Consider the following 25,564-nt stretch of genomic DNA (forward strand, 5'->3'; position numbering starts at 1 on the left):
CAAGCACCCTCTAAGGTTTTATATCCCAATTTCTGAACTTATTGTTTTCTTAGAAGTTACTGAGAGGAAGCTGTGCTGTATTACAGCTGGCTGGCTCATGAATTCCCATGGCTTATGAAGATCTGAGTTTGTACTTCCTGAATGTTTTTCACACTGAAATGAAATAAAAGTCATTGAAATAGGCAAGAGACACTTGTACATGCTCTAAGCTGGCCAGAAGTGGTGACTTCGCACAGGGTTCTTGGGGACCCCAGTTTTGTACCTGCTTTGCCTTGGATGGAGCAGAACCCCAGGCTCCAGGTGAGCATCCTTATTCTCATAATGTACCACTCCACAGAGTACCTTAACTCTGATTACAATGGAGAGTTCATTTCTTCCCTGTCTTTTCTGGACTGGACAGCAGTGTCCCTCAAAAGGCTATTACATATTGCTATGATACAGTATACAGGAGGATGACACAAAATTGAGCCTGTGAACGTCCTACTGCAAGAACTGCCTTATTTTGGTTTTATTTAGAAAAGAAGTATTAAATATGACCATTATGACAATAGTGAATGAATCTTAATTCTCTTTGTCTAATTTTTTCCTTAAAAACTTCATTTTTTCAAACTACCTGCTGGGTTTTGTTTTGCCTTTTTTTTTATCAGATTGTGCTTCTAAGGCTAAAGCATGTTGGATGCCTGGAAGCATTTCTGTTTTCAGTGAGAACCTCTGTTAACATGATTCAATCATTTCTAAATGCAGACATGCACTCAGCAAATTTGATAAGCCCTGAGATTAATTTAGATGCACAAAAATGGTGAAATAGCCTAATCCTTCCTACAGAAGATAATGTTTAAACAAATTTATTTCATTCAATGAAACACCTGGGCAAGTTTATTTAATATAGTCTTTGCATTTCATTATCCCCTCTGATGGAGCACATGCCATATTTCAAAATATGATTATTTTCTTTGGTATTAATTATTTTAAGATCCTCAAAGGAACCAGGAGAGAAATAAAAAGGGGGTCTTAATTAACCTGAGCCACCAAAAGTCATCTTGCAGGAATAGAGAAGATGGGATATGGAACTGAAAATAAATAGTGCTTTATAATCATGAATAATGAAGAATAGCTCTTAAAATCTGAAAAGAATTCTATATGAAGGAGTTGTTGCTAGGCATTAATATCAGAAAGGCACACTTCCACATAAAACTGTCTTAGGGAGGAAAGACAGTAATGGAAAAAATATTTCTGTGAAGAAATCAATATGCACAAAATTATTGCCAGAAGTCAAGGAGGTGCAAAATTATGATATACTCAGAGAACAATACAACCCAGATTCAGTGTCTTCAGTTCTTTTCTCATTTTGCTCTTGTGGGGATGGCATAAAGGAAGCTATTTCTTTTGGGAAGAATTTATTCCACAAAATATTTCTGGCAAGTAGTTTTATTAAAAGTGGTATCACTGCATAATCCTATTACTCCTGTCCTTGCAAGAAGGAATACTGCATGGGAGAACAGGAGACCCTGCTCTTCTCACCACTGCTGGAACTGCAATAGGGGTTTGGATGTTCTTTTTCTAGATAGCAAATCAACAGACTATGGCAATTTGTGCATGAGTAATTAAATCACCAGGGCTTTTGCTTCATCATTACTACCTGAAAGGATATTTGCTGTGTGAATTTTCACTGGACAAGTTTATGCATCCTCTAAATGTTGCTTTGGTTGCCTGGGCACAATCAAGAGGGAATTGTGCATGTTTGAGACAATTATTCAGTGTTGTTCTTTCAGATTACTCTTGTTTAGTCATGTAATGGTATTTTGCTACTTGGATGTCTAAATGCAGTCTTGCAAAGATAATGTTATATGTGCCTTAACCTTTGCAAGAAGCCAGACAGCACCTCATGCTATTGGCAGCAGATCTGCCTTGTATTCCACTGCTGCTATGAGCTGTATGTTCCATGCTCTGTAGGTGTGAAAAGGAATTAAAACCAGTTTTACAACAGAAGTACCTTTGGCTTTTATTCTGTCAATTACAAGGCAGTCACACAAATTTTAATTTCCAGTCAAAGTGAAAGCAGTTACCAAATCATACTCCTGCTTCATCTGGAAAACAAATCAGGCTGTTTTATACCTACAAAAGTAATTTAAAGTCAACTCTCACAGTAAACAACAAGACTTGGTTTTCCCTTAGTTTTTCAAAAGGCATGAGGTTTATTTCAGATACTTTTCTGCAGATACTTTGTGTAGGTGCTTATAATCTCTCTTTTTCACTACTGCTCATTCCAGTCCATCTGAAAAAGCTTTGTTAGGCTGAGTCTTGGTGCTGAAAGTGTGTGTTTTCTCGGGGAAACTTTTGAAATAATAAAAAATACTTGTGAAATACTGGAAATAATGAGAGAAAAAAATGTTTTCTGATCATCTATGTTTGTGTTCTTTGCAACAGAAACATTTTCATGATCAAATTGAAATATATTGCTATTTTGTCACAGAATTGTACTCAAGCCATTCCCAGAGACAGCATGGCAAGGAGCAAGTCCAGATGCTCAGAGGGCTGGGGTACCTTTTCTATAAAGGCAGGCTGAGAGCTGTGGCTATTCATCCTGAAGAAAAGAATCTTCTGGGAAGAATTTAGGGCATCTTCCAGTGCCTAAAGGGACCACAGAAGAGCTGGAGAGGAACTTTTGACAAGGGCATGGAGTGACAGGACAAGGGCAAATGTCTTCAAACTGAAAAAGAGTAATTTTAGATCAGATAAAAAGAAGAAATTCTTTACTGTGAGGGCAGTGAGGGACTTAGACAAGTTGCCCAGAAGCTGTGGATGTCACATCCCTGAAAGTGTTCAAGGCCAGGCTGGATAAGGCTTTGAAGTGGAAGGTATGCCTGTTCATGGCAGGGGTGTTGGAACCAGATGATTTTTAAGGCCCCTTCCAAACCAAGCCATTCTATGATTCTATGAGACCCATATTCCTCTCCTCTGTCAGGTGGCAGCGTGCTCAGTCCCTCAGTCCTCTCTTGAAACCCTCCTTTGAATATCATGTCATAATATTCATGTATGGCATCTTTAAAGATGTAAATGTGTGGAGAGCCTGGTTCAAGCATGGCTTAAAGAAAGAGGCTATGAAGGTATTCGGCTAAGGGAAAAATAAAAGGCCACTGCAAAGCAGCAGTTCTCAGGCTTGATTCTGTAAATAATTAAGGTTCTCAGCCACCTTTTATATAAACAACAAGATTCTCAGACCGTTTTCTCAAAAACAGACAAATATTCTGTCCTTGGCTGCTCTGGGAACAGATGGCCATTCTGGAAACAGATATAAAAGTTTTGAGAACTTTTCATATCATGGTGAGAACACTGATCTTAGTTTCAATAAACAAACTTCAGGTATTGTAAACAAAAGGAGGAGCTGAAGTTTTCTCTACAGCCTATCGGGAGCTCAGATTTTGCAATATGCATGAAGTGAATTAACACTGTTATAAAAGGTGCCTGGTTTGATCAATAAATCGGAGTCGATGCTCATCAATCGGATGGTCGTCTCCCTTCACTTCAATATAAATGTATAGAAATCAGAGTCTGTGGTGTCTCAAACAGGGCAGGAGTTCAGAGCTGTGCTGTCCTGGAGATGGTGGCAGGGCCAGCAGGTGTCGGGCATGCCAGCAGGCCGGGTGCTAAGGTGGGCTCCTTGTCCAACACACCTGGTGTTGGACCTGGTGGCTGTTCCTCTGCTGTTGGAGGCCTCTGGATGCGCAGATAAAATCACAGCACCAGTCAAGTTGGAAAAGGCCTACGAGAAGATTGAATCCAATCTATGACCGAGCCACCACTAAGTCACTAGGTGCCACATCCTGCCTTTCCTCGAACACCATGAGGGATGATGACTCCACCATCTCCCTGGGCAGCCCGTTCCAATGTCTAGAAACTCTTTCTGTGAAGAAATTCCTCCTAATGTCCCACCTAAACCTTCCCTGGTGCAGCTTTAGAGTATGTCCTCTTGTCCTGTCCTGTCGCTGGCTGCCTGGGAGAAGAGCCTGACCCCCCCCCCCCGCCACCTGGCTCCAAACTCCTTTGAGGGAGCTGCAGAGGGTGACAAGTGACCCCAGGGCCTCCTTTCTCGGCAGCCCCGGCCCTGCTGGGGTCCCGGGCTCTCGGGGGGGCTCGGGGGGCGGCGGGCGGGGAGGCCGGCGCTGAGGAGGAGGAGGAGGAGGAGGGGTGGGAGCGGACTGAGAGGGTAAAAGCGAGAGAAGCGTGAAGGAGCGGGGCTGGAGGGCAGCGAGCGGAGCGGGACGAGCCGGGGCTGCCCTGCCGGGCCGGGCCATGGCGGGGCTGCGGCTGCTGCTGGGGCTGTGTCTGTGGGCGCTGTGCCCCGGCCCGGCCCCCGCCTGCAGCCCGCGCTGCCGGCACGGCGGGCTCTGCCTCGCCGACGGCTCCTGCCTCTGCTCCAAGGGCTACGAGGGCGAGCGCTGCCAGCACGGTAAGGCAAGGCGGGCCGGGACGCGGCAGGGACGGGCACAAGCGATGGTTCGCTCTCTGTCCTGCCAGCCCTCCGGCCGGCAATCCCTCCGGGAAGGGCTGGGGAGATCGGGTTTGGATCTGGTGTGAGGCTGGTGGTGAGGTGCCGGGGAGGACCTAAAGGAGGCGAGGTGGAAGAAGAGAGTTAAGGCACTCTGTATCACACTCAGTGATAGCGAACTGATGGAGCGCAGCCAAAATCCAGCATGAACACCTCACGTTAGTAAACCGACCCTGCTGTCGGGAATGGCCGTGGGTCCATAGAGAGCTTTTTGCCACATGGGTGTTGGGTAAGAGGTCACTCGCTGGACGGGCTTTGGTGTTTTATTCCTCCTACTGCTTTAACTGCGTGCTGAAATACTTTCTGTAAGTATTTAAGGAATCACAGAGTCAGCCAGGTTGGAAGGGACCAGGAGGTCATCTGGTCCAGCATCCCTGCCCAAGCAGGGTCATCCTAGAGCACAATGCACAGGATTGCATCCAGATGGTTCTTGAATGCTTTTAGAGTCTTGACAGCATTCTAAGCCACAGCAACATTTAATTAGTATCTCTAGGTGCAATTAGTCAGGACTAGTCACTAAGAAAAACATCAGAGTGTATAGAAGGTAGGTTATTTTCTGGATTTCTTTTTATTTGGAACATGCTATGCTTTTAAAATAACTGTTGTTTAGTTCCTGGATGTTACTTGACACACAGAGTCATTTGTACATCCTATTTCCACGTTAGGAGGTGTAAAGCTAGGGTGGAGTCTCTTCCTGTTGGTTTCCATGGAGAGACAAAGTATTTTTTGAAAATGCCACCTAATATGCAAAAGCAAACATCATAAAGAAGAGTTTTAGTTTAAACCCTGTTCAATGCAATGCATAAAATTTCCAATTTTCTTGTTTAGAAGTTTAACTATAGTTCTTGTGGCTATTAAATGCTAAAAAATCATTGTGTCACGAGCTCCTTTGCTTTGGATGTTGTCCTATGTGAAGAGGTGATAAAATTGTACAATGTTTGTTCTAATTTTCAATGTTCTTCATTTAAAATGGGATTTTTTTTTTAACTCTGAAATGAGATGCTGAAAATTTCATTCAGCACTATAATCGTACATGGACTGTTGTTTCATTTTGAGGCTGAGGGTAGCAGGTGGTGACAAATAATGTATAGCTAATGTGCTATGTAGTGGAGATTAAAAACTATGCCGTATGAACTGTTTCAAAAACTCTTGGTTCCTAGACATTTTGGGGTTTAGGGGAGAGGTGAAATATTGGTGGAGGGGCAGAGCAGTTCTTAAATTAGAGAGTTGAACTGTCTGGAATTGTTAAGGAAACCATTGGATCCTTGTGCTTGTAAGGTCATCAGTGTAGAAAAAAAAATGGATAAATGAAGCTTCATCCTTTGTTCTGTCAAAAAAACCAAACTGAAAACTGTGTGAAATAACACAGAAACAGAATTTTTTTAAAATTGGGAGCTTGTGTATGTATGGCACTTCCCAAGAAATGAGAGCATCTGGTAAAAGTTATGGAGACCTGAGCACTGGCTGATTTTTTTCATACATCTCTCTCCTTTCTTTGCCTGCTGGTACTCATTCTGTGGGTACTAAAGAGAAAAGTATTCTTCATATAAAAGAATACAGTATTCATAGAGTATTCCTCTATTCAATTGGGTGTCTTGAGAGTGCAGTGAGTATATGAGGACAAAATCAGGATGGTGTTACTCATTGTTCATCTTTTTCATACTTTTCACCCATCCAGTCAAAGAATAAGTAGAAAAGCTCATCTCACACCAGCGGCTAACTCAGATGAGACTCCTAGAAACAGATGGGTTTCTATAACCTGTGTGTGAATAAACAAATGTTTTTCAGACAGCAGGGCTAATTCAGGGGTGATTATGACTTGCAAAGAGTCTACATGGTAGGTAATTCATTTGCAATCTGAATGAATTTATTCAGAATTTTACAAAACTGAGATTTTTATTCATGCCTTATCAAACTTGTTCAAGCTGTCAGCAATGAAAAAGTTGCATTTGTGATGATCATAGAAGCTTTTCTCCCAACAGATTATTAGAGTCATGAGAAAATTTACATTTATCTTGGGTGCTTGCTAAACAAACACTGTACATTTCAGAAAGGTTTCTGAAAAGCCAGCTGAAGCAAAAAAAGGAAAAAAAGAGTGTAGGGGAGAAAGAAATCCTGACTTGCTTCTGGAGACATTTTAGAGAAGAGGTATAAGGAACAGAGCATGTAGTTTTTCTGAAGAGGAATGTAGGAACCCAGTAAAGAGCAAAAAGTCTGATATTTCTTCTTAAGAATCACATGATGCCTCTCAAGTTGCAACATCTTTTTATTGAATTGTTTTTTCTTATCACCTATTTTCTGTTATTTCTCCAGTTATCAAAAGCTTTTTTGGCAGTCCAGCTGTGTTCCTGTTTAATATGGATCTTTCTTCTGCCTGTTCTTTCCAGGCCCAAAACATTCCTTAGTTCTGAGTGCTTAAAAGCTTAGTGTGGTGGAATGCTCCCCATGCAGGGAAATGATTTCACCTTATCAGCAGTGTAAGATGACATGGCAGATATATCTTAGAAAATATTAAGACAAACTGATGAAAATATAATAATGTGCAATTTTTTAATGTATTTAAGTAGTAACTTTAGTAAGATTCACCAATATTTATCCAACCTTTCTTTGTTGTCTGTCTTACAGCTACATGTTATCCAAAATGCAAAAATGGGGGAGAGTGCCTGCGACCTGGAAAATGCAGATGTCCTCCTGGCTATGGGGGGAGATACTGTCATAAAGGTAAAACCCAAGGAAGTGACAGCTTGAAAAGACAAGGAGTTTGAAAACAGACTAAATTAATTTAGGATGCCTCAAGTCCTGGGTCTAACACACTTTGAAATAACAACCTTAATTCTGTAAATCTCTGACCTTACTATCAAGACAGGCATGGCCTAGAGGATCTGCATGCTTGCAGGAGGATGGGATGGAGTACATGTGCTGAAATGTGTTGTGAGAATCTGAGTGAGTTTTTTGCCTTGGAAAATGCCCTTTTTATGTGCTATGTAAATATTCCATTTAGCTCTATAACAGATCCTTTCTAAATAATTTATTGAGATGGCTCGTGTAGATACATATTTCTGCATTGAGTGGTTGAAACTTTTATGTAGTATATGCAAGATGGTAACATTGAGGGCCAGTCACTGAGGATATGTGTGGCAATGTATTGTTGAGAGGTAATGGGAGATGACAGAGAAGGTGTAGCAAAGATCAATTTTGATGGTTTTGTGAAGTCTCTTGAAAATATGCATGGATTGGAAAAGGCTGTCCAAGAAAACACCCTTGTACATGTAGAAACTTGTGATGTGGGGCAGTGTGCTATTACAGAATCTTACAAAATCACAGACTGGGTGAGGTTGGAAGGAGCCTCTGGAGGTCATGATTTCCAATCTCCCTGCTCAAGCAGGGCTACCTAGAGCCAGGCGCTGAAGGCCATGTCTTCATGGCTTTTGAATATCTCCAAGGACAGAGACTCCACAATTCCCAGGGCAATCTGTACCAGCATTTGGTCACCCACTCTGTGAAACCTGCTGATGATCTCCTTGTCCTTAATGAGGCTGGAAATGGTTTTCAGAGTCAGTCCTGGCATTACCCCACTAAGAGCTGAGGTGAGGCAGACCAGCCTGTAGTTCTCTGGGTCCTTCTTGCCCTTCTAGAAGACTGGAGTAATATTTGCTTTCATCCCCCAGTCCTCATGCACTTCTCTCTGTCACTGTGATGGATCAAATACAATCAATATTAAATACATTAACTTACATTGTGTCACAAAGCAATATGCAAGCAAACAGTGAAGAGCTTTTCCAGCTGTGCTGGGTTTGACTTGCATGTCCTTGCATGTTCAGTATTTGTGCCAAAAATCTGTTAGCTGAAATTGTGCTGAGTACTTGTGGTTGAACAAGAGATTTGGATATTTTATCTCTAAGTTATCAGGCAGACATCCAAACTGTCCATCTTTACAGTGAAGGATAGTTGTTTTCCTTAAATACAGTGAAGGTGGTATAGAATATACATTACTGCTTGTGAAAGGAAGCATTTGATTGTACAGAACAGTGATTGTGCTCTCCACAGTTGATACCAATCATATGTCTGGCATAAATAACATTTCATTAATGAGGCCTTCAGGGCTTTGATGTGTAGAACAATTCTGAAATGAGGAGGCTAACTCAAATATTTGGCCTTTGGGAAGGCACTGCTTAACTTGACTGTAGTCACAGCTTCATTTGTCAAAGTAATATCCTCTTCTCTTCTTCCTCTTATTACCTGTAGGTCTTGTCAGGTAAGGAAATACGTGAATCCTTCACCACATGTTATTGGCTTACCAAGAGTGATTTTGCAAGTTTGATACCAATATTGGCATGTTGTTAGTTCCAGTGGTGTAGCTGATGAACAGCAGTGAGTAGAACAGTGCCTTGCCCTGAACAGTTGAAATTTTAGTTTTTGCATATGTGATAAAACAACTAGTTGATGCCAGATGAGCTGTTTAAAGACAATTATGTGAAGTCCCATGCTGCTTCTGAAATGCCCAACGTATGCTGTGTTCCACAGTAAGCTGTGAAGGAGGCTGTCAGAATGGTGGGGAATGCATCTCTGTCAATGGAGTCGTGAAGTGCCTCTGTGCTTCTGGCTGGACAGGATCAAGATGCCAGGAAGGTGGGTGTCTACATTCATGCAAATATTTATATTCATTCTAAAACTGCAGTAACAAAAACATTTTAAATGTATTAATGGAAATGTCATTGCCTTACTACAGAAATGAGTGACCTACATTATGGATGCTTACACAGATAAAATAATGTGAAAATATTTTGCATTAAGGTGTACAACTGTTCACATTTAAACCAAGATTCATTACACAGTACCTATTTTTTTTCCATTTCCATGGTCCTAGAAATGCTTTTGGAGTTATACCAGTTGAATATCTGGCCTAGAAGAAAATGTGTTTTGCCATTTTGACTTGTATCATCCTGAATCTTTCATTCTGTCAGGATTCTTTTACATCAGTTTTATAAATCCTGCTGACTTACCCATTCTTTTTCTTGTAGCAATTTGTCCTCAAGGTTGTCGGAATAATGGAGCTTGTGTGGCTCCTGGGATTTGTAGCTGTCCAGCTGGATGGGTCGGTAGAGCATGTCACTTAGGTAAATGACTTCTGGCATTTTTCATTTATCCTTTCCTCTGCTTGTTTGATTTACCAATCAAAGTGTTCAAATCTTCAGGGCCTAACAAAGCTTCCAGGGAAAGTATCTTAGAATAATAACTGAGAGCTGCTTCCACATACTGGGGCTCTTGCAAGTATGTACAGGGAGTAGATGGCTGTTCAATTTTGTCAGAAACACATAACTTTTTCACTTTGAAAGAGATTCAGATTTTGGTTGTCACCAAATTAATTACTTGGTATGTTTCATTGGTATTTCTGAAATATTGTTTGTAAACTGAGACTCCAGCAGTATAAAGGAACTGAAAATTACAGAAGTACTATTGCTACTGATGTGGGTTAGAAGCTTCATTAAATTCTATAGACATTTAAAATTTAAACTTGCTTCTTACTTTGAGGATAAGTTGATGGAATCAACTCCATGTGTTCTTAGAACTCTGAAAGCTGCCTTCTAATCAGGATTAGTACTGGCACTCTTGCTGAACAGCCACTTCCATTTTCACCAACTTTGATTCACAAAAGCAGGTGATTGTAAAGTCTTTAATCTTCACTTCTTGGGCCTTGTGTGCTTGTAACAGCACTGCCCTGGTGCTAAAGGCAATAATCTTGAGACTACAAAAGGAAGGGTTTCCTTTTTTGCTCTCTGGGAGTCTGAAAAGACCCTCATGCAAACATTGGTTTTGAAATGGATATTGTGGGTTCAGAGTCACTGGATTAAGTCCTCTGCATCTGATATTTTCTCATGGCTGCAGGCATGGCTGTGGCACTAAATTAGCTAGTGTTAGCTCTTCTATAATATAGATGGTCCAGCAAACATTAACAAGTAATATTTTGGTATTCCCATTGACCATCAAAATGGGTTTATATTCATCACTGTATTGAGATAGAGGGTGATATTAAAAGCCAAGTGTGAGAGTTGCAGAGAACTTAGAGAATACTTAGCTCCCTGCAGCTGCAGTAATGGCAGGTTATTAATGTCAAAATAATCAGCTCCCAAACTAAATAGATCTGCATCAAGTTTGACTTTTTTTGTGTACATGCTCATACATAAGTTGCTGCCCCTGGCTTGTCAGCTGAACTGGTGTGTAGCAGGGGACAGCTGAAGCTGTGCCCACTCAGCCCTCCTCTGCTCTTGTGGAGGAAGAGGAGGGCACTGTGTGAGACACTGTTAGGATGAGGTGACTGTCTCCTCATGGGTGTGGATCCAAGCACTGGGTTGAATAAGTTTCAGCAGGAATTTTTATTGGTCTCTCACTTTTATGGGGGCATCCATCTCAAAAAAAGCCTGTGCCTTAAAGAACAGAAATTATAGTATTTTAAAAGGGAAATGGAGCATGAATAAGACTAGACTGTGCCTGTATTCCAGTGAAGGCCACAATGCCATAAATTGAGAGACATTGCTTTTCAGTTCTTCCATTATACTTTTATTTATACTGTCCCAGTGCAGTCACCAGGGAACAATTCTGCTACTGCAGTGAGACGAAAAGAAAAATGATCCTGTGTTGTGCTGAAGATATGCTGTGTATCTGGTGTCTCATTTCAGCTGTGTGCAAGCTGCCCTGCCAGCACGGAGGGAAATGCATCGCTCCAAATGTGTGTAGATGTCGACTGCCATACTCTGGGCCACAGTGTACAAAGAAAAGGAAGGAATGAAGCAACTTCAGACAAGATAGTCTGCATTTCTGCATTTTTTAATGTGACTATACAGAGAGGAAGTCTGCAGCAGTGGGGGACCTTAAAATAAACATGGCAACTTGATTTCAGACAGATTTTTGTCCTCAGTATATTAAGTACATGCTTTTCTAAATGAAAGGAAGATTGTAAGAAAGTTGTTAGAAATATCCAACTGTGTGCAGTATACCACACTTTTTCTCCTCATTTTTTCTTTATAAGCAAAAGTATTATTCTTGATTGATACAGCTGACCTTGAAATAAAATTTTCTTCAAATCAAGTCAGAATAGATCTATGCTCTTCTTTTTGATTTTTCTCCCCTTTGACTAGACTTACTGTTACATAATTACATCTTTTAAAAGCACATGAAACAAAAAGCCCTCAATACATATCATTAGAAGTGAATGCTAGTTCAAATATAATTTGCCTTGAGATTAAAGAGTTGCAAGAAGAAACTTGCAGAGTTTGCATCTTCCTGGAACATTACCAGACTGCAAAGCATCTATTTAAATCATGGTTATCACTTTATGTCTGCTTGCTGTCCCTCCCTCTCCAATCTGATCTGGATCTCAATCAGCTATACAGTATTTTATAAAAACCCCAACAACTAGCACTCCCCCACCAATTTTTGTTCAGTCAGTTCTGCTGTTACTTTCTAAAAGCTTAATCCACGCTGATACTCTGAGAGTTCTTATCTTGACTACTTCTAAAGTCATATTATCTGATCATCTCTCAACATCTAATTATTTCTTTTCCTTACCCCAGTGAGACAGGAAAATTATTTTTTTCTTCTGGATACATTGATAATTTTATGCTATTCAAGACTGTGTTGTTCTGGGAGCAGTATAATGGGAGGCTGCAGACTAGCAGTGAGGAAAAGCACAGGATTTGTGCCTGTCACAAGTCACATGTGTGGGGGATGTTGATGTCATCTTCTGGAGATGTTCCTGTTTGGCTTCATTTAGGTTTTGCAGCCTGCTGAATGGGCTGCAGAACGGACTGAGTCTCCTATGTTCATTGTTCCTTGTCTCATTTTGCTGTTTTCTGTATGGCGCTGTTAAGGAAGGCTTTGCCAAAACATGCAAACTGAATCAGTGAACTTTCCAAATGATGCTCAGATCAGCTTTTACTTTTTGTGAGAGATTGATATTCATTGTCTTCTAGATGTAACTGGAATTTTTCTTTTGTGTGTGTGAGAATTTCAGCTATGCGTTACTTTTTCTTGGAACAACATTTTAACAGTGTTCAACTACCAGAACATGTAGCTCTCATGGGCAGTGACTTAGGTGGACCTGTTTCTCCTGGGATTACAAGTCACTGAGCAAAGAGGGAAAGGTAATGGGGTCTTATCAGTCACCAATCTTCTCTACAAGAGGGTGCCCAAGCATGCAGAGGGCAATTGAAAGGCAATGGTTTAGTTCCTGAGACTCCTGTTTCCTGTTCTGATTGCATAGCTGAGCTTTCTCCTGGGCTTACTTTGGAGGCTCAGAGGAAACCTGCTGCAGAGACGTTATGAAGGATTTCCTGCAGGGACAGGGCACAACATAAGAGGAATGCACTTTTTTTGTGCTGCTTTTGCTGGGATACACTGGCTATTTCAGACCTACTGGTGAAAATTTGATTCTCATGTGTGTAAAAGATGATTTCATTAATGATTCTGAAATTTTATAATGATGATGATGATGATGTAATTCTGTGTCACAGTCCACTGCATCATGCCATAATTTAGAAATTCAGGAGTTAGGTTGAATACCTTAGGTGGCATAACAAACATTCCTCTGTTTGCAGAGGAATGAATGGGAAAAAATTACTTTCACCAGACCCAAAATCCAAAAGAAATAATCAGTACAATATAAATACAAAGAAGCATAATATCCCAGTATTATTCCCAAAAAGACCAACTTCTACTAATAAAGACAAAAGTGACAGTAATAGTGACTAGAAGCTGGAAGAAATATTGGCATTGTCAGGAGCAAGAGACCAGAAGCAGTCGTTGAAAGATCTGTAATTGGTGTTTCTGAACAGGCCAAAACAAATGCTAATTTAGTTTCCTGTTTAGAAATGATTGAAGTAAGCAGTAATTTGATGCCACATAGAATGCAGTAGCATATTTCAGAAATATTACTTGAACATAGCACCATCTACTGGCTACAGTCTTCTTCATGGTTTTGGGTTTGTTTTTTATTTTTTTGTTTAAGAAATATTTCTTCTTATCATTCAATTAAACTTTAAGTGAATTTAAAAGTGATTTTTCTAGTTAGTTAGATTCCAACAATCTTAGAATGTATTATTAATGACAGTCTGTGTCCCCAGATTATTATTTCCACAGTTAAACATACTAAAAAGACTAAAAGAACTGCTAGTAATTCTTGTCTTTTGTTTGTTTTCTGCTTGCTAGAGGATTGAACATACTAGTTACAGCAGGTAATTTTTGGAGATAGCTATGTCTTCCTGTGAGGAGGTAAGTATGCACGAAGCTCAAAGGTCAAGAAAAGCAACACAGAACATGCTAGATCCCTTATTCATTAGAGCTAACTGTAACACCTTTTGCAGAGACTCTGGTTTTCACTAAAACAACCGTAAAAATTTTGGGGGTATTGCAGTGGTTGCACTTTTGATACTCAGTCTTTCTAGAGTGTGCGTGGAAAGTGAGGTGTTTCTTCTTTTTAGTTTACTTACATGTACATTTTTATTAATGTTTTCTGCTCTAAGTCCTTCTGGCAAGAATGGATTTACTTGGTTTAGCTGTAAAATACCATCTGCTAGCTAGACTGAGCTGTGGGCAGAAGTTGGTAAAATGACCCGTTATCAGCATATGACACCTTTAAATGACAGAAATTGCATAAACAACTTTAGTTATTAGCAAAACTTTCTAACCTCTACATTTGGGTTTGTATATGTACCCCAATGTTAGATTTTGAGAATTTAAACTGCAAAAGCTTCAGTTTGATACAAGTTGTCCTTCATTCCTCCAGAGTGGAACTGCTTCAACTCCAACCCTTCTCCCCACTCCCACATCCCCTAACTCTTTTGGACCTAATTGCAGGTTACAATTTCAGCAGTTCTGTTAACCTCTGTCCACAAGCCCTCTATATAAATCCACATCTTGTTACACTGGGCAATTTTACTGTATTGTTGCCATGTGCTTTCTAATTACAGTGAATTCTGTTTCATGTTTATGATGGACAATGTAGTAACAAAACAGTTTCAACTAATCACATAATTACTGGGCAGTTTTGAAGTAGCTATCTGGCATTTTGCATGTACTAATAATTTTTCTGCATCATGTGCTTGCTGGAAAATAGCAAAAATAGCACAGCTTAGCACTGAGCATTTTTAGCTACTGTAGCAAAACTCTGGATGTGCTTTTGTTCGCACAGCTTGCATTTGGAAAATGTAAAAGAAATAATTTCTGCCTTTAAAACCATTGAAAATAAACAGCAAACACAATTATAATAAAACCCCCTTTATTGAGCCTAAAATCTTAGAAATGCACATATATGTATTGATTAAGTTTTGTGAGTGAAGGATTGCACAAACTCATTAACCAAAGTACTATTAGCAGTGCTCCAGACAGATGTTATCTTTCTTTTTTGCATGGTACCTCTGTAACACATGGAACAGCAGTGATTACAATATGAGATTATGTGATATTGGTGTGTTTGTACTCTAAAAACTTCTTCAGTACCTTGTGGAGCTACTCAGATTTTGTTCATCAACATCTTTTTGAGATGAGGGAAAGGAAGTGTCCAAGAGGAGTAGGTTTGAAATAATGTAATGGTTCCTAGATCATCAAGCTATCAGGCATGTTGATGCTTGATTGAAAGAAACTATGGAAACACCGAAATGTAAAATGCAAGTGGGAAATTGAACCTTTTTTAAATACACCAGTCAGGCACTTGGAAATCCATGAGGTATCATTCTGGAATGATGCTAAGCTCTCAAAATGCCAGCTGACTTTGTAAGATGACTTAAGAAACTATCAAAAGGTAAGGAGAAACCTAGGCACAGAGCTGCTAACAGCTATCATTTGGTAATCAGCATCCCAGAATGGCAGTAAATGGCAAAATTACCTCTATTTTCTTCCTGTTCAAAATTAGTGCATATAAACTGAATATTGCTCAGGAGAACCGGAAGTCATGATGTTTATTTTTGGCTTGAAAAACCAAAGCAGTAAACTTTGTCTCAGCTAAAGGGATGTTTGTGTCTATAATGTTTGTTATGGCAGGAGCTGAAATGTCTTTCTCAGCTCTAGGAGAAGATAAAAGTTCTCTGTAGGAATTTCATTTTTTCAAAAACTATCTGGCAGCTGGTAGGTGCAAACAATTCATTGGAGCAATTGGTAATGGAAAAAAATCCTCTGTGAAGTCTTTACAAATACTTTCTGACATGATGAGTATGGATGGCATGATGTACAACAAATTTCTCCTCTTATTAGTTCCTATTTTAAGAATCAGCATTGCTGAAAGCATTGTTCAATTCTCTAAGAGTCTTGGGAACAAAATTTCCTCATATTACTAACTGCCATCTCAGACAGGGGCATAAAAATCTTACAGATACAGGAATAATTCAGTAGCTGGCTCTTCCAGTTTGTGACTGGAAGCAATGAAGTCAAAACAGAAAAGTTGGGATCTGGCTTCTGTCTGCAAAGGCTTGTCATAGATAAATCAGAGTCATTCTGCATCTGGCTGGCTGTTAACAGGGCAGGAGGCCTTGCCTTCATTGTTAGTAGCCCAGTCTCAGTTCTGGTTTCCCCTCCTTCCTTGATACTGGCTTGTTCTTACAACAAGACCAATGGAAATACAAAATAGGAAAAAACAGTTCTGCTTTTTCTTCTGTCTGCAGCCAAATAATATCTATATAAACAGTGTGTGTAAACAGGAGGTACCATCCACAAGTGCAGAAGTGCTGCCTTCCTTGCTAGTCACCCAACAGCTGCTACAGTCTTGTTCCCTCAAGAGAAATTGCACAGTCCAGTTGAATAAACTGCAGGATTTTGGGCTCAGTCATGTGATCTGGGAATTCAATGAAGACATCAGAGGCTGGGGGGTTTGTACATGAGGTAGCAAAAAATTACAGGAATATACGTATGTTTTAATGACTGTAAGATGGTTGTTTTGAAGCTCACCAACATTTGTGATTACAATAATCTTTTAAAATAAGGTTTCTGAATATTCCTCTAATTTAAATGACTCTGAAATTGCCTTGAACCCTTTTGCTGTTTTCAAGTCTCATTCATCCATGCAGCATTGCAACTGAATTGCCACACTTCTTCAACCATGATGTCTTTGTACCTTGGAAGAGAAAACAAATATTAAAACCAGACTTTAATGAGGCAACACATTATTATGATTAAGTTTATTAAACAATTTTAATGAATCTCTGCTTGCCTGGTTTGCAGAATGAAAACATTAAGTGAAACCTGGGCTTATAGTTTTTGTTTCATTAAGAAAATGTGCCATTTTGATCAATGTATGATACAGCACTGTCTGACTGACAGTATATGTATTTTTTAGACTAAAAATAGACTAACTCAATGCAGGACAGATTTAAGAAAACCTTTAAATCAAAATTATTTCTCTCTTTGGGTCACATTTCGGAAATCTATATTACAGTCTCATTGATATAGGATGAGTAGTTGCATGTTTTTAAAATATGTATAAGCAATTCTTTGTTTCAATTTCTGCAACAAATCTCCATCTCTCAATTCTGCTGGCAGTACAAATGTGTCTAAATACACTGAAATTAAAAGACGAGAAACACCACAGATTATGCAAGAGGAGCAGAATGATTTTACTTCAGACATCACAAAACAGTTAGTTGTAGCAAAATGTTTGATCAAATTACTTCAGTGAGTGAGCACTGGCACTCAAGCAAGAGAATCCAACAGAAAATTGCAGAAAAAGTAGAGAAATTGTCATCATTCCCTCTGATATAAAAAACTAAAGTTATTCCCAAGTAACACTTGATGAACTGACTGGCAATGTAGATGGGAAAAGATCAGGGCTTGACTTGATGCAAGCTAAAAAGTCATCAGTAGGACACTCTTCCCTAAAATAAGGCCAGATGCTGGAAAAGAAAACAGTGGTTGTTGTGAAGAGGATAGTTATCAATTCCTACTGCATGACAAGAGACAATCAGCTTAATTTGAAACAAAGGAAGTTTGGTGCTGAGAACAATTCTGTAAGTATTAGAACCTAAAAATTACTGGAAAAGCTCTTAGAAATTCCATTAATTTTCCCTTGCTGCAGAGTGAAAGGAAGGAATCAGACAAAATACACATTTGGTGTATATCATGCTGCTTCACTGGAAACAGGTGCACTAGTTAATTAACTCCCAAATAACTGTATTGTGATGGTGTCTTGGCTCTACATGTACCTGAATTTTCTTCCCACAGAGGACTCCAGTATAACCTGGACGACAAGAGCACACGTTGGGTAACACGCATTTGCCTCCAAACAGACACTTCTGGTTGCACACAGCTAAAACAAGAGAGGTACATATCAGGCTTTATTCATGGACACATCTTGGTGAAGGAAAAGTGGATGCTATCTCTAGATACTTATTCTGTTTGCTATAGGAACCAAGACCTTGGAAGGTATTTTCACAAGGTAACACCCCTCAGCATAAGGACACTGAAAGGTCATGTGGAGCAAACAGTGTTCTTGTGTCTATCCCATCCCCCTTTTGCTTTGATGCAGATTTAATGTGAGAACATGCTGAGGGCATGAATGAGACTGAGAAAAGAACATGAGTAAGGTGGTTTTTGGCACATCTTGCTATTTCAATCTATCACAATGGCCTCTCAGGGCTTGTGCAGCAGCATACAGCACTGCAGCAAACCAACACACACTGCCACGCTCCCAGAGTGCCATCAGATCCTGGAGGGCTTCAGAACAGGCAGAGCCATCTCTACTCTTTATCTTGCCCCTGACACAGATGTGGATAAACTACATCCAAGGTATAGGAGGATTTCTCTGCACTGTGATTGGCTGAAGCACTCTGAGCTGTGCAGAAGCAAGAGGTTTCAGATTCCATCATTCTTACGTGTTTGACACTGGAATCCTTCCCACTGTGGAGGACAATGACAGGTGCTCGGTCCAATACACTCCCCACCATTCTTACACTCCTGAAGACAGATTGCTGCACAAACATCATCAAAAAGTATGGTTATATCCCAAGTGATTATATTGAGTTATTAATCAGATTTCAGGATGCTCTCACAAGAGGTGGCATGCTTTTCGCACACAAGAGTCACATCATCTTCACTCAAATATGTGTCTAAGGCCAATAAGATATTAAAGAAGGGAGACAACTAGAAACAAAAAGCCCTACAACCAAAACCCACATTCAGAGGTTCTGCTGTGTCACAGATATTCACAAAAGCCTGAAATACTGAATTAGGAGAGGATTATTAAAGAGCTTTATTTTTTCCCAAATTTACCTTTCTAAAGCACACACCTTGATGAGAGATCTTTTGTCTGTCATTTAACTGAACACCCAATGAATCAACTCAAGAATATTTGATCCAAAGTTATTTTCTATGACCCATTTGTCTGCACATTTGTCCCTGCTTATTAAGCCATGATCTACCCCAGAAATATTTCCATTCATTAATAGGTGACTATTTGATAATCAAATCTCTCCTCCACAGTGTCCAAGAATATCTCACCCCTGTAAATACTGGTAATATTTTTTTTTTTCAAAAAACAACCCCTTTCCAATAATCACAGAAAGTAATACAGGGACATCTACTTTTCCTCCATGCCATTAGACAGCTTATTGCCCATATCAGTTCTTAAGCCTTGGGTGGGTACTCTGACAGATACTAACACTTTAACCATCCTCATGCTGATTTTCATGCAGACTGTGCTTTTATCCATGCTGACACAATTTATTTATGCACCATCAATATATTTCTTAAGATACAATGTGACCCACAGATGTGCGACCACCACAGTCCAATTTCTACCTGTCCTAAACTGCTTGTGCCCACTGCATCATTTATTCACATCACATCCAACTGTTTCCAGTTTTCCAATTTTTCACTGAACTTCTTTTTCTATTATATCTGGTTTTATGTCCTACAGCACAATTTGGATTTCTTTCACTTTTTTGACTCTTCTCTTTGAAGAAATGCAAATGTTTTTATTTAGACAAGAATCCAGAAAGAAACAAATAATATTTGCTATACAAGAATTTCACAGATATTTCAGTCCCATGATTTAGCCTAAGAACTGCCTGGTATTAGTTCTCCATCCTAAATTTTGCTGCCAAGCTATAGACTATTGTTTTTTCAATGTGTAAATATTTTTTCTTTGGCACTAACTTTGTATTACTTGCATGGGCAGAGTTGCCCTGAGTCTCGTATTACTTTTAAGGTATGGTTCTCCTGGTAAGTGCAAGGTACTTACGGGTGTTACACCTTTGTCCTCTCCATCCTGAAGGACAAGAGCAAATGTTTGGGCCTACACATCTTCCTCCATTCATACACCTTGGCTCACAGACACCTTAAAATCAAAACCATCTGCTGTTTAACACATTTAACTGACTACACAGTAATTTATTGTTTATTTTTGGATCACAGGAAGATTTTAAGACTGGCTTACTTTTTTCACATCTTCTGCCTGTGTATCCATCAGGGCAAGTACAGACATTATTTCTCATGCAATGACCACCGTTCTTACAAGGAGGGCTGCAGACAGCTAAAAGGTACAAACAGGAGGAAAAGGCTGTAGTTTGCATTTTGGCTTAGTGATATATTTTTGGAAAACAAAAGTGCAACAGTAAGATTCTGACAGCTTATATGGACATTCAGTACTATCAGGTCTGCCTTGTTAAAATCATATTAATGTGGTTTGGTGTAAATATCAATAGTAAAGACAAAATTAGATAAAAAGAAGTCAAGGCTGGCAACTGTATGTGTACAAAAGTAACCAGACTACACATAACATACAATGGAACAGGATAAAAGCTGCTTAAATGTTGAGTGCAATACAAGAATAGTTTTGAGTCTTCATTCTCCTTGGACAGTTGTTGAATCCACCATACAATCTAAAAAATAATGTAATCTCTGTTTTACACCACTTCTCATGTACATAACTTGATTTTAATTTTGTGTCTTAATGTTTTCTCACAGATTTCCTCATAATGTCAACTAAGGAGTGGGGAGAAGTAAAAAAGAAAATATTACCATTCTGACAGTGGGCACCAAAGAATCCATGTGGACACAGGCAAACATCTGGCTTAGTACAGGAACCACCATTGAGACACACAGGATTACACATTGCTGCAGAAATAGGGTCAGGAAGAGTGGGAAGCATGACATCCAAACATAGTCTATAAAATATGTGCTTCTGTTTCAAGAATTGGAATTAAACACCTAAGATAACTGCAGGTAACATGATTCCCATAGAGTCTTTACCCCAAATTAAAGGATCAGCATAAGACTTCCTAGAGGTGCTGCTGGCAGCAGAACTAACATGCAGAGACTCAGGGCAGAGTGGAGGCCCTGCACAGAGAGCAGCTGCCCACTGCTGCCACCCAAGCCATGCAGTTCTGAATTTCAAACAACGGGAGGTCCCTTGGACAGTCTCCCATGGAAGCTGCAGGGGTGTTACCTGTGCTGCAGGTAGGTCCGTACCAGCCAGGTTTACACTGGCAAGTGTCCGGAGTGAGACATTCACCACCATTTTCACAGTGCCTGTTGCAAACCACTGCCATTCAAGAAGGTGGAAAAAGCATAAGGCAGGGGAGGTGACAGGGAATAGGAGGACAAGAAAGAGATACATCACAAATTATTCTCAATTTTTTTTCAGCTTTTTCCCAAAAATTAACACTTGAAGTAACAGAGAATTCCTATTTGGAGAATTGCTGAACAGAATAATCTAGGCTCAAACCCATAACAGCAAACATAGATGACAAAGGTAAACAAAATGTCTTTCCATGCAAATATCCATGATCTGATTATATTTAGTGTTAAAAACATAGACACTTAAATAAAAAATTCCAAACCAAATGAGAAATGCAATCCTGAGACAAATGGACTGAGTTACGTGATGCAAGAGCAGCTGCATGCACACAGGAACATGAGACTGACAAGCAAAGACATTAAAATATCATGTCTGGGGAAAACCATGAATCACTTCTTCAGGAAAATATCTCATTCTCTTTAGTACTCCTTCACAAAGAGCAGCATTTTTTTGTCAGAATTGAAATTAGAACAGGAAAAACTGAAAACCAAAAGTCCTGGGATTTGAGGAGGAGACAAAGGATTTTCTCAGTTCAGGGTCAATAAAGCAATGGTACATTCAGGTGAACAATATATAAACAGCATGTCTAAATTTGGATTCTCTGAAGGATACAAATTACCCATATAAAATCTATCCAAAATTTGGAGTTGCCAAATTGCAGCATGCATGATTTGATATGTCAAAGACAATTTATGTGAGACAAAGTAATTCCAATCTTTCAGCTATGATCATGGCAAATTTTTCAATTTTCAGGCCGGGTAAAAGGAAAAAAGACACCATAATGTGCTTCTGAGTTCAATTTTCCTGTATCCCAGTCTTTCTGACACACCAGCTTCTGAATGTACCCCAGTATCTAATCAATCTGAGCTAATAGTAGTTAAAAAGCTGTCAGGACATATGAAACAGCTGCATGTTTTTCTGAAGGTAATATCACATACACAATGTACTCATTTTTTCCATGTTTGTGAATAATAAAATATAAACTATTTACAGCTTTTATAGTGCATTATGTTCTCACAGTTACGTGCAAATATTGCCTGATGTTTAAAAAGCCCAGGTATAGGCACCTTCAAAGAGGCACAGGTACTATGTCATTTGCTAGCATTAGACAGAAGGCATAAAAAAATTAAACCATAATTTTCTTTCTTGCTCCTGGAGAACAGGAAAAATACTGTATATTTGTCTCTTATTCTCTTTTGCTTACTTGTATCACATCTTGGTCCCACAAAACCATATGGGCAGGTGCAGAGATTTCTGGCCAAGCAGGTGCCTCCATTTTGACATGGTGGTTTACAATGTGCTGCAAATACAGAATTAAGTTCAAGGAACTGCCTCTAGAAACATGCATGGACTGGTTATGCTTTATAAAAAATGAAATGTTAGTAACTGCCAGTGAGCAAAAAACTGGAAATAAAATAAGGAGATATATGCAATGCCTTTTGACAGACGTAAGTTGTCGGGTTTTTCTGGTCTGTTTGAAGGGCCTGGAAAGGCCCGGAGTGGCCTTGGGACAGCCCGCGTATCAAAGGACGAGAAGAGGCTTCAGTTCTTCTTTCGGTTTTTATGTTTATTAATTGTTTATCTAAAAGATGTTCTTTCAGCCCAACAGAGGTCTGCTCAGCAGTCAGCCATGAGCACACTCCGCCGCCCTCCGTACAGCCACCTATCTTTATACCCATGGTTACGTGTACATATTTATCATTTTTCCCCAATACCATTTATTCTTATTGTCGGGTGCACTTTTAGTAATAACCAATTCAAAAGTGCCACCATCACCAAAGAAGATGGAGGAGAAGAAGAAGAAGAAGAAGAAGGACAGGACACACCCCAATTCCTCCATCTTACTTCTCTAACCCCCCTGTACATAAATCCTAAACCCTGTGTCTCACCCTCTAATTAACTAATCCCTTCGCCATTCATCCCGGTGAAGTCCTCCTATCCTCATACAGGTGTCGTCTCCCGTGTAGGGTCAAAGTCCTGCCACCAGACACTTCTGGCAACATTCCAGGACTCCCGAGCCCCCCAAGGGTGGTCTCGGTGGCTCGGCATCTCAGGACTCAGATCCTGAGATCCCACAGTAAGTAACATGAACAACTTCACTTCAGCAGTACAGAGTCCCAACATCAGTGGTTACCTTGAATAAAAGGAAGCTGACACAATTTCCAGACAGTGCTTCCCACTCTTCAGGAGTGTTTAGCTTAGAGGCAACTACATTCACTGGTGAACTGCTCTACTTAATGTGAAATCTAAATTTAGGAATATCCAATCATAAGCAACATTTACAGTGTGCATCAAGAAAATCAGGACATACACCAAAATGTAACTCAAGAGCTCTGTTAAAGTGACAGTAAAATGAACACACCTTCATGCTGTCAGAACAAACAGTCATGGGAGCTGTTCACAGCATCCTTTGGGTAGTTATGGATTTAAGAGCAAAGACTGCTACAATTACCTTCCTCACAGGTGGAGCCACTGTATCCAGGTAAACACTCACAGATGTTTGGCTTAATGCACTTCCCATGGTTTTTGCAATCAGGCCTGCATAGGGCTGTAAAAAAAAAAAAATCAGCAACACTCTATAAATCATTAATTTGTGCCTATCAGTTACCACAGGCAAAATCAACACGCCATACTCACCAGCCTGACAGTTATGACCAGCATAACCAGGCTTGCATTTACAAATATTGGGTGCCACACATTCCATATTTTTGCCACAGGGTTGTCTACATCTTGCTGAAAGGCAAAGAAGAAAACAAAGCAAGGAATAAGGAAAATGAAAGTGGCATTTCAGCACATTGTGTCTTGCCTAATGTAGTGAACAGATCACAGAGAATCCATGATGTCTCTGCCCATAAATGCAGAGTCTAAGACGCATCAGGTATTTTTAAGTGCATCCATACAACTAAAAGCCTGTAGGCTATGCCAATATTAATAATGAAAATGAGAAAATTCAATATATTTTCCAGTGATAATACAGTAACGATATACTTGCAAATTATAAAGACATCTCAAGATTCTTTTCTTCAAAGCATTTAAGTACAATAATTTGCACTACCTCTGCAAGTGAAGCCATCTCCATAATACCCATAAGGACAACGACCACACTTGACACTTCCATCCTGCCTTGGCTCACAGGGCACGCCAGGAAAACAGGGTAAATCAGTACAGGTCACTGCTTTAGGAATCACTGCTTCACTCAATTCTTCAGGAAGCATTTTTGGTGGGACAGTGACTTCCACAAGGGTAAAAGGAAAATTACTTCCTTGATGCTTAGCTAAAAGGTGCAGAACTCTTTGAGGATTTCCACCTCTGAATGCTTTGTTTGACGAAGAATGTCCTTTGCTTATATTTGCTCTGTTGCTAGGGGAAGTCTTCCTGCTGCTCTCAAAATAGCTGAAGGTCTCAGGTTGTGCCCCTGTTTTCTTCTCAGGTGATACAGCACGGCTCCTTGAAGACGCAGCCTTTGCAGCAGGTACTGAAGAACTGTTTTCCACGTCAGCAAGGTGACCACTGATGGTGCTTAGAGCATGAGCAATGTTCCCAGTAACCACAGGTTGTACAGAAGCATTTCTCTGAGAATCAGGTGTCTTCCAGGCAGTGATTGTTTTTACTGTGGAGGCTGGTAGTGTGCTGCTACTGACCATTTCTGTAGAAATAAATCTCTTTGGGACATCTGCAGAACTGGGAATATAACCTGACATGCTTAAAACCTTCTCAAAGGATGACGGCTGAAAACCTACAGTATGTTAGTAAGAAAGGGAGGAGAAGTATGTGAATACCATCAGACTTTTTTTCCCTTTGAGGGTAGGGAATGTTTTCTGAACAGATAAACATACAGCCCATTCATTCTGTACTTCAGGAAATCTCTCCCTGTGCTATGTCAGAATTTAAGTATGTAGTAGAACTTAACTGGGAGAATTAGAGAAGATCAAGATATTCTGATTACAACCTCTCCTGCCCTTACCATGGCCTTTTCTTGGCTGGAAGATAAGGATGAGGCATGATTTATAGGAGCAGAGATTTTCCCATATTATGTCGATAAACAGATTTACTGTCAGCAGATTATCAGCTCCATATATTGCTTTCAACTAGGTAACTGAAAGAATTCAAAGAAAAGATATTGCATATGGTTCATCAGTGTGTCTAAGCACTACAAGCAGAGATAAAACCACATGTATGTAGATGTTTATACATACTGATGCACCATGGACAATATTATAGAGGAATAAGCCATTAACTCATAGCACAAGTATTACCATGTTCTATTCTTCAAACTTTTTAATCAACTTTGTTGGAACCCTGGATGCTGAGAATTTCTGTGCCTTTCAGTACAGAAAGTTTAAAATTCTCAGCATTTTCAGTAGTGGGATGTTTCAACTGTCTAATAAACATCAGACACTGACTCAGTCTCCTCATTCAAGAGAGCACAAAATAAATGATAAATTCTTCATATTCTG

General features: G+C 39.7%; 2 protein-coding genes across 2 annotated transcripts in view; one reads left to right on the top strand and one right to left on the bottom strand.

The window, feature by feature from the left end:
• Nucleotides 1-4,204: 4,204 nt before the first annotated feature.
• Nucleotides 4,205-11,635, top strand: LOC135443061 (von Willebrand factor D and EGF domain-containing protein-like). Its single transcript, XM_064703302.1, has 5 exons — nt 4,205-4,450; nt 7,175-7,270; nt 9,074-9,178; nt 9,571-9,666; nt 11,227-11,635. Exons 1-5 carry the CDS (start codon nt 4,294-4,296, stop codon nt 11,334-11,336), a joined length of 564 nt encoding a protein of 187 aa, XP_064559372.1. The 5' UTR covers nt 4,205-4,293; the 3' UTR covers nt 11,337-11,635.
• Nucleotides 11,636-16,619: 4,984 nt separating this feature from the next.
• VWDE (von Willebrand factor D and EGF domains) overlaps nt 16,620-25,564 on the bottom strand; it is a 36,887-nt gene continuing 27,942 nt past the window's right edge. Inside the window, exons 21-31 of the mRNA XM_064703303.1 lie at nt 24,163-24,843; nt 23,745-23,840; nt 23,560-23,655; nt 22,312-22,407; nt 20,976-21,071; nt 20,549-20,644; nt 19,965-20,060; nt 19,770-19,865; nt 18,403-18,498; nt 17,734-17,837; nt 16,620-16,649 (exon numbers count right to left, since the gene is read on the bottom strand). Of these exons, the coding sequence (XP_064559373.1) occupies nt 16,629-16,649; nt 17,734-17,837; nt 18,403-18,498; nt 19,770-19,865; nt 19,965-20,060; nt 20,549-20,644; nt 20,976-21,071; nt 22,312-22,407; nt 23,560-23,655; nt 23,745-23,840; nt 24,163-24,843 (1,574 nt within the window). The 3' untranslated portion in view covers nt 16,620-16,628. The remainder of the gene's footprint in view (nt 16,650-17,733; nt 17,838-18,402; nt 18,499-19,769; nt 19,866-19,964; nt 20,061-20,548; nt 20,645-20,975; nt 21,072-22,311; nt 22,408-23,559; nt 23,656-23,744; nt 23,841-24,162; nt 24,844-25,564) is intronic.

The sequence above is a fragment of the Zonotrichia leucophrys genome, chromosome 2 (assembly GCF_028769735.1).
Source record: "Zonotrichia leucophrys gambelii isolate GWCS_2022_RI chromosome 2, RI_Zleu_2.0, whole genome shotgun sequence".
Taxonomy (NCBI): Eukaryota; Metazoa; Chordata; class Aves; order Passeriformes; family Passerellidae; genus Zonotrichia; species Zonotrichia leucophrys.

Coding starts and splice junctions, on each gene's coding strand:
- LOC135443061 (XM_064703302.1), top strand. CDS start 4,294: ATGGCGGGGCTGCGGCTGCTGCTGGGGCTGTGTCTGTGGGCGCTGTGC. Junction 7,271..9,073: donor GGGGAGATACTGTCATAAAG/GTAAAACCCAAG, acceptor TGTGTTCCACAG/TAAGCTGTGAAGGAGGCTGT. Junction 9,179..9,570: donor AGGATCAAGATGCCAGGAAG/GTGGGTGTCTAC, acceptor TTTTTCTTGTAG/CAATTTGTCCTCAAGGTTGT.